This window comes from Mus musculus, chromosome 2 (assembly GCF_000001635.26).
Source record: "Mus musculus strain C57BL/6J chromosome 2, GRCm38.p6 C57BL/6J".
Classification (NCBI taxonomy): domain Eukaryota; kingdom Metazoa; phylum Chordata; class Mammalia; order Rodentia; family Muridae; genus Mus; species Mus musculus.
Window position 1 is genome coordinate 152626876 of NC_000068.7, and position 8727 is coordinate 152635602.

At 52.3% G+C, this 8727-nt stretch overlaps 1 protein-coding gene across 1 annotated transcript; it reads left to right on the forward strand.

The window, feature by feature from the left end:
* The first annotated feature begins 132 nt into the window (after positions 1 to 132).
* On the forward strand, positions 133 to 8316 carry Rem1 (rad and gem related GTP binding protein 1). Its single transcript, NM_009047.5, has 5 exons — positions 133 to 171; positions 1025 to 1560; positions 2302 to 2381; positions 6581 to 6782; positions 7571 to 8316. The coding sequence occupies exons 2-5, from the start codon at positions 1221 to 1223 to the stop codon at positions 7840 to 7842; spliced, it is 894 nt and encodes a 297-aa protein (NP_033073.1). The 5' UTR covers positions 133 to 171; positions 1025 to 1220; the 3' UTR covers positions 7843 to 8316.
* Positions 8317 to 8727: the final 411 nt, after the last annotated feature.

Sequence of the window (8727 nt, forward strand, 5' to 3'; positions counted from 1 at the left end):
CGGAGGTCTACAGGGCGGAGACCCGGGCTGCCTTGACAGGGCGGGGCTGCACGGGGCGGGGTGGCGCTGGAACGGGCGGGACCGGCCGGAGGGGCTGCGTGCGGAGGCCGGGGGGACAGCGGAGTACCCAGCATTTGGGGCGGCGAGGACTCGGAGCCTCCACGCGTCAAGGTAAACTTGCCTGTCCTAGCGGAGTTCTCCAGACCCTTGCATGCAGTGTGGTCCGAGGACCAGGAGCCTCGAACCCGCGTCCCGGGAGGGGATAGGTGGGAATGAGGGACAAGGGTGGGAGAGCTTGGCACAAGGAACGCCGCCGCCACCACCACCACCCCTGCGCCCTCGCCCCAGAACTCGGGACTCACATCCAGGACCGCGAGTGGAGAAAGTTCCAACCCGAAAGGGCAATTGATTCCCGAACCGGGTGGGATCCCCTCCGGGTTCCCCTCCTACGCCCTGTTCTGTCACCAAACCTGTTGCCCGGTACCTCGCGGCTCCCCCCACCCCACTCAACAACAGCTGGAGGCCATGGCGCCAGCGGCTCCTGAATTTTTCACGCAGGGGCGGGCCGGGCACGCCGTTCCCATGGCACCAGAGCACTCGGGTTACAGCCAGGAGATCCCCGGAGCCCCTCGCCCTTGTGGGGAACCATTGCACCCGACAGTTCCTCCTCAAATTCGGCCGGGGATTTCAGACAGCGGGAATGAAACTTCCCAGAGACCTCAGCCCTCCTCAGCGCCCCCCCCCCCCGCCTGCCTCTCCTCGTCCCTAAACATGTGAAGACCAGTGAGGAAGGGGGAAGGGACCGGTCCGATGCTTTCTGGGAGGAGGGTCTCAAATACTGAAGGGTAGGGACCGGTCTGGGCGGGCAGGATGAATACACTATAGATGCTTTAGATGGCTCAACTTGCTGTAGCCCTCTCTGCCTGTGTGTCTCATGGAGAAAGGGGTTATCCTCGGAACTTGGGAATCTGCTTCTGGGTGCTCATCTGTGAGTGTTCAGAGCCTATGCCCTCGACCCTTTTAGGCCTGAAACCAGCAGCCCCGGAACCCAAGGAGCCGAAGAGTTTCTTCCCAGTTGAACCTGAGAGGGCTCTGGAGGAAATTATTTCCACCGTCTATCGGGCCCTAAGAAGGGACTCCGGGCTACAGGCTACAGACTTACTGTCCTTCTTTTGGAAGGAAGGAAGAAGCCAGGGAAGCTAAAGATTTCCTCACAGAGGATGACTCTTAACACCCAGCAGGAAGCAAAGACCACTCTGCGACGTCGAGCAAGCACACCACTACCCCTGTCGTCCAGGGGCCACCAGCCTGGCCGCCTGTGCACAGCACCCTCTGCTCCATCCCAGCATCCCCGACTGGGTCAGTCAGTCTCTCTCAACCCTCCCGTCCGGAAACCCTCCCCTGCCCAGGATGGGTGGTCCTCTGAATCCAGCGACTCCGAAGGCTCTTGGGAGGCACTCTACCGGGTGGTGCTTCTTGGAGACCCTGGTGTTGGGAAGACTAGCCTGGCTAGCCTCTTCGCAGAGAAACAAGACCGAGACCCTCACGAGCAGCTGGGAGGTAGGCGCCCCGCGGGACAAGCCAGGCTGTGGCCATAGGATTGAAAAGCCTGTCTGTCGCCAGGAGCACAGGATTGCAGAGAATAGAAGTGCAGGTCACTCACAAAATGTGCTGTTCAACTCACAAGGGCATCATTCATTCATGCCATGAAGTAAATGTTGCTCACCTAGGACTGTGCAGGGCACAGTCTGGGCAGGGTCTAGAGGAGGGATATTGGATGGAAGGTACATGATTAACCTCCATGTCATAAGGGGAGAAAACCAGAAACTATGGGTGCCAAGAAATGATGGGCTTCCACCCAGCTTAGAAACTCCCAGGCCCAAGTCTCCCCTGACTCTCAACCACCGTCCCCTCCCACCCATCAGCCACCAAGTCTGTGTTGACTCTCCTGGGTGTCATGTACATGTCACAGGTGGGGAGACTGGGGACCAAGATAATGTGATCTGCCTAAAGGCACACTAAGGGAAAATCAGAGCAGGTTGGAGAGGGTTCCCAGGCTACCCCTCCAGCCCACAGCCACTCAGCTAAGACCCAGCGTCTAGCAACTGCCTGCTACGTGCCCAGTACTATGCTGACAGCTGGTGACACATGGGCATCTGGTGGAGCTGTGACCACCGAAAACGACAGGATTCCCTACACCAGGAAAATGTCAAGGAGTGACTGACGAGAAAGGGAGGTGAGGGAAGGCTGTCTCCAATGGCCTCCTCCACACTCTGATTGGACTCTCTCACTTGATTGCAGGTGTGTACGAGAGAACGCTGTCAGTGGACGGAGAGGACACCACTCTGGTGGTCATGGACACCTGGGAGGCTGAGAAACTGGTAGGACATTGTAAGCATGTTAGGGGAGGGGTGCTAAAATTAATATTAGACACCTGTCTCCTTCTGGGGCAAACAGAGCAGGACCTACGGCAGGGGCCTGCCTCAGCGTCCCTCCCTCAAACCTGTAGCTTTCCCAAGGGCAGAAGAACCTCAAAGCCCTGACCTCTGCCCTTACTACATCGATTCCCCTCCTGGCAGACATCCCAGAATGCACTTCTCCTTTGCATGCTCCACATCTTTATGGGCCTCCCACATTTGGAAAAACAAAACAAAGCATAAAACACTGGGTTTGGCCCCCAAATGCCTAAGGGTGACACATGCCCCTTCCTTTCCTCACTAGCTGTGTAGCTTTGTGCAGTGAATATCCTTACCCTGATTTTTAACCTTCTCATCTGATAAATGGGTCAAGCATTCCTGCCTTATCAGATACTTTCATACGCTACTGCTGCTGTCTGTTTACAAAAATTTCTGGGGATCAAACCCAGGGCCAAGGGCCAGCTCTGAATGTGTCTCACCACAGAGCAAGCTGTACCCCTAGCCACAGCATCGGCTGATTGTTAAGATCCCAGTGCAGCTGTGAAGAAGTCACCGAGCTTAGAATATGAAGAGAGTAGGAGCTAAGTAGGACAGGGGAACTGGCTGGGGTGACTCCGACAGCTACGGAGGTAGTGAAAAAGGAAAACCAGGGGTCACCCTCCCTTGCCCCCTTCCAGAACAGACATGCAATGGGCCTCTTTCCTTTCATTACACAGGTATATATACTTATTGTAGGACTTTGATATATTAATTGACAATGAGCTAAGGATATAGCTCCGTTAGCAGAGTGAGTGCTGGCATGCTCTGAATTGCAAGGCTCTGAGTCAGAGCCCCAGTACTGCACAAACTAGCTGTGATAGTACATGCTTGTGACCCCAGTAGCTAAAGGCGAAAGGCTACAGAAGCCGTCATCAACTACATAGTGAGTTTAAGGCTAGCCTGGGCTACATGAGATTCTGTCTCAACGTATCAGGGAGAGATTATCAGTGCAGATGTTATCTCTGAAAAGGGATTCAACCAACAAAACCCATTGTCTTGCACCTGCCTGCCATGTTCCAAATATTATGTTCACATCTAGGGACACAAGGTCACCTAGTAGGCACAGGAAACACGGAGGAGAGACTAGTTATGCCATCTTTTCCCTGAACTTAAGCCCCATAGTGAAAGTTAGAATACAGTGTTAGGCCAGGCCTGGTGGTGTAAGTCTTTAATCCCAGCCCTTGACAGGTAGAGGCAGGTGGATCTCTGTGAGTTTGAGGGGCCAACCTGGGCTACATAGTGAGTCCAGGACAACTGGGGCTGTGTAGAGAGACCCTGTTTCAAAAATAAACAAATAAATAAATAAATAAATAAATAAATAAATAAATAAATAAATAAATAAATAAATAATAGGCAGCGTTCTGTAGCTGACAGTGCTGCTGGAAGAACCTAAGGAGAGGACAAGGAGGCTATGTGGACAGATCCGTTTTATTCTTTTAGATGGGGCCTCATGATGTGCCAGTGTTGTTTTAGATTTTTATTGTATGGGGGGCAGGTACAAGCTCATGTAGAAGTCAGAAGACGACCTGCTGGAATCAGTTCTCTCCTTCTACCACGTGGGTCTGGGAACCGAACTTGGATCATCAGGCTTGGCAGCAGGCACCTTTACCTACTGAGCCATCTCTCCAGCCTCAGCCATCCCAGTGCTGCAATCACAGGCACGTGCCACTGTGTCTGGCTTGGCTAATTCCTTTTAACAAGTAGAGAAGAAGGTCCAGGTGAAAGTAATCCCAACGATGATCCCAAAACAGCATCTGGGGTTTCTGAGCTCCCTCTCGGCCCATGATGGAAATCAATGCACACACATTATGGTGTGCAGTTAAAGCTATACAGTCACCCTTCTTCCCTTCGGTCAGCGGAGACGCCGATGCTCAGAGGGGCTGTGTCCAAAGCTCTCCAAGAGCAGGTAAATCATGCCCAGATCTACAAACTCCACAGCTTATTCGGGTGATCATGTCCCCAACTGCCCCGAGCATGTCACTTAATGGACCTTCAGCTTAAGTCTCATGTTGGTGTCCTTAGTTATGCAGGTCCATCAGAGAAAGAGAGACACTGCAGGATGTATTATGGCTGGGTGAAACGGTCTCCGATGGACTAAACTCCAAATTACCTTGCCGAAGCCTCTTTATTGTTACACAAAGGGCATGTTTAGCCAGGCAATTTCTGCCTACCCAAACCTCTGATCTAGGAGTTGTCTGAAGGAATTATTACCTAAGCAGTCCTCAGCCATACAAGACTTCCTGGTTTGCCAGGTATGTCTCCGGACTAAGTTATGCAAAGGCTCTGGAATCCTTCAGGAAAAGGACCTCCATAAACCTCAGATAACAATCACTATTTACAAAAGGCTATATCCAGAACTCATGCCAGTCACAATGGCTGTGTTACGTTCCCCATTACTGTCTACTAGCTCGGTGTCCCTAGTGGGCCAGGAGACCTGAAGACCCTGGTGAAGGAGGCTTGGAGGTTCGAGCCTCACCAAGCTCAAGGACCACTATGAGAACGAACTGCTTTCTGAATGCAGTAGACCACTGCAGAGTAGTCAGTGAGTTAGGCAGACCAATCAAAAACTAGGCATGGGGTCTGCAAGATGGCTAAGCTGAGCAAAGGAGTCTGCGGCCAAGCCTGACAGCCAGAGACTTACCCCACACCGTAGAAGGGTAGAAGGAGAAAATCAACTCCTGAAAGTTGTCCTCTGACCTCACCACTGCACTGCATAGGTTTTTGGGTTTTGTCGGGGAAGGGTTTTGAGAATTTTTTTTGTAACTCGGGTTCAGAGAACCAAGTTCAATGAAACTCAGATCCTTATGGGTGTGCAGCAAGCCCAGTGAGCCTTCCTCTAGTTCCTGAGATTCCACTTCTGTCTGAGTCTACTCAAAGGTTATTTGGCCTGAGAAACCACTAGGGCAGCTGTTGAGCATGCGCCCCTCCCCCACCAAGGACCTAACACTTCTCTGCTCACCTTCCTCCCTTTCTACACACTCAGCCTTTCCCACCTCAGCCATTAAGACAGACTCTCCCTTTCTCCTGGACAGCCATCTTTCCTGCTGGGCCCGTCCCTCCTTTCAAACCCTGTCCATGGGCTCACCAGGAGCTCCTCCATACTCTTCTGACTCCCCCTGACACCTCACACCACCTCTCCATCCTCTGTCACTTTTGTAGGCCCTCTGCATGGCCCTCCCCACTCTACCCTTTACCTCCCCATCCCATAACCGCCTTCCAGAACATGAGCCTTGAGGACAGGAACCAGACCTCATTAAAGGCCTGAAATCGACTCTCTCAGAGCTCACACTGGCTCTGTTATTCCGCTTCTTTCCTTTCCTTGGTAAAGTGACGAGAAAGAGCTCTGCTTCTTAAGTGTCCCTTTCCATTCCCATTCCCTTATGTCCTCACCCCCCACGGGTGACCTTTCAGATCTCCAAAACTACTGAGAAAAGTCTCCTGAATTCAGTCTTCAGTTCTCTCACTGTCTCTGTCTCTCTGTCTCTGTGCGTGTATGTGTCTGTCTGTCTGTCTGTCTCTCTCTCTCTCACACACACACTTTATTCTATAACCAGTTTGTGTGTGTATGAGTGCGGATACAGGCTTGCCATGTACGTGCAGGTGTGAGGTCAGAGGACAACTATAGGAGTCGGTTCTCTCCTCCCACTGTGGGACTCAGGAATCCCATCCAGGCTTCCACTGCCCGCACTTTTACCCACTGAGCCTTCTCAGTGACCCAGGGCTGAGGCAGGAGAATTGCTTCAAGATTAAAACCACTCTGCGATGCAGGGTGAGGCCTTGTCAAAAAAAGAAGAAAAGGCGAAAGATGGGGTGGAGGAAGGAGGAAGAGAAAGGCGAGGAGGCTGAACAGGCAAAGCTAGATCTTTATTTGCAGGACAAAGCCCCGCCCCCGAGCCCCCCACCCCCACCCCAAGGAAGGAAACGAGGAAGTGTTCATCAGCTTTTTGAAGAAAGAAACTGAGACTCGGAGAATCAATGGTTTTCCCAGGGGGCATTATGAAAGAATTGTCCCCCAAAACCATCCCAGGTAGAACCTCTCCTACTCCACCCTTTAGACCAACAGAGCCTCTTTCCCAGCCAGGGCTAGGCCCTCTGAGGATGGGCCTGGGGTCCCTCCCCCGCAGGATGAAAGCTGGTGCCAGGAGTCATGCCTGCAGGCAGGCAGCGCCTACGTCATCGTGTACTCCATAGCGGATCGCAGCAGCTTTGAGAGCGCCTCGGAGCTCCGAATCCAGCTGAGGCGCACGCATCAGGCCAACCACGTGCCCATCATCCTGGTGGGCAACAAGGCCGACCTGGCCCGCTGCCGGGAAGTCTCGGTAGAAGGTGAGACCTTTACCATACCCTCTCTCCTTCAGCCTGACTGCCCCTCCTCCAGGGCTCGCCTCAGAAGTCTGTGCCCTCCAGCCTAGCCTGTCCTACAACGAACAACTTACTTGTCCTGTCCTCTCTCACCTCCCAAATCAGCAAGCATCCAAGTCCCACAGAGCCCTTCTCTTCGCTCCACACCCCAAGCCTCTGTCCTGTCCCGGCATCTCGGCATCTCCGCTTTGTTTAGGCTAGCCCTTATTCAATCATTCTAACCCTATTTAATCATTCCTCCTTGACAGCTAACAGATTTCCAGAAGCACAGCTTATCTTGTGACCTTTGCTTAAAATTCCCCCGTATCAGCCCCATGGCTGATAATCAGAGACTCTCTGCCCACCCCCAGTGTCTACCAGCTTCTCCCAAAGGCTGAAATGGCCAGTAGTGGCTCCAGTATAAATTGGGGAGATTATAAATTCAAGCTTTATATGAAACACTTAGTGTGTTGGCCAGGAACTACAAACCAAAACTTTTAAAGTTAGGTATAAATTATATTTACAGTGGGCAATGAATATTTTAATAAGTTTCATATTTCTAGTGGGATCCGTACTTGTCTTAAAATGACCCTACTTAAGAGGTCAATCTTCCCAGCTTTATTCTTTTGAATATAAGTCCCTACACTGAGCCTATGATTTGGGTCCCCTGACACCTGAACTAAGTAGGAACCGAGGAAATTGCTTCCTGAGAGTTTGAACACATCTCTTCCCACCTTTATCTCTGCTTTCTGCCTCTGGCTCTGCCCTGTCAGAGGGTCGCGCCTGCGCCGTGGTGTTCGACTGCAAGTTCATCGAGACTTCGGCCACTCTGCAGCACAATGTGACAGAGCTCTTCGAGGGCGTGGTGCGCCAACTGCGCCTGCGCCGCCAGGACAATGCAGCCCCGGAGACACCTTCACCTCGACGACGGGCCAGCTTGGGCCAGCGCGCCCGCCGATTCCTGGCACGTCTGACAGCACGCAGCGCACGACGCCGGGCACTTAAAGCCCGCTCCAAGTCCTGCCACAACCTGGCTGTGCTCTGAGGCCAGCGCCTCTCTCTGGGGTGATGGGACACTATGGTGCCACTGAGGAGAAAAGGTACGTTGTTGGAGTCCTCGTGGTCGACCTTGCGTATTGCCAGGATGGCAATAGCATCGCCAGGAACCAGAGCTTTGGGAACCCTTCCTGCCGGGCGAAAGGATGAATAGGCAGACTATGGGGCTATAAACCCAAGCTAGGCACAAGGTTTTTTCTTTTTCTTTTTCTTTTTTACAGGGTGGGTGTCTTTTTGTAAAAAAAAAAAACAAAACAAAACAAATCTTTCTTGTCCCTGGGATATGACCAACTCTCAGAATGTACCACAATAAGCAGGTCCAGGATGTCCTGTCTGATGTGTGGAGGTCTCTCCGTGGGCTCTTCCAGGCATCTCCACTCTCTCCCCAAACATCTAACTTGACTGTAGACTGGCTTGGCCTGCTGGCCCAGATGTCTCAGACAATCCATAAAGTCAGTGAATTAATTATAGGCTCAGGCCCTCCGGGTTTGGTTTCTACCCCAAGGCCTTTGAGACAGACACACAGTGGATCACATTGCCAACCCAATGCTGAGTGACCTCCTATTTCCTTAATTCATTTTATTTTAGATTCTAGAACCACAAAATGTTGCCTATCTAGACTGGCACTGTAAGCGCTGCTGATTGTGCGAGCCTGTCACGTACACTAGGGCATCCTACCACAGAGCCGAACACCCAGCCCCTGTTATTTTTGTGCATGTGTGTGTTCTGCCTGTACAACACCGAAGAGTGTGGCCCCTAACCTCCTCTGGCTGCTTAGGAAAAGGAAGTTGAGGGAGGGAAAGCAGGAGCCTGTAATCACATAGTTCTTCTAAGTGAGGCCAGCCACCCAGATCCCAGATCCCATGAGCCCCTG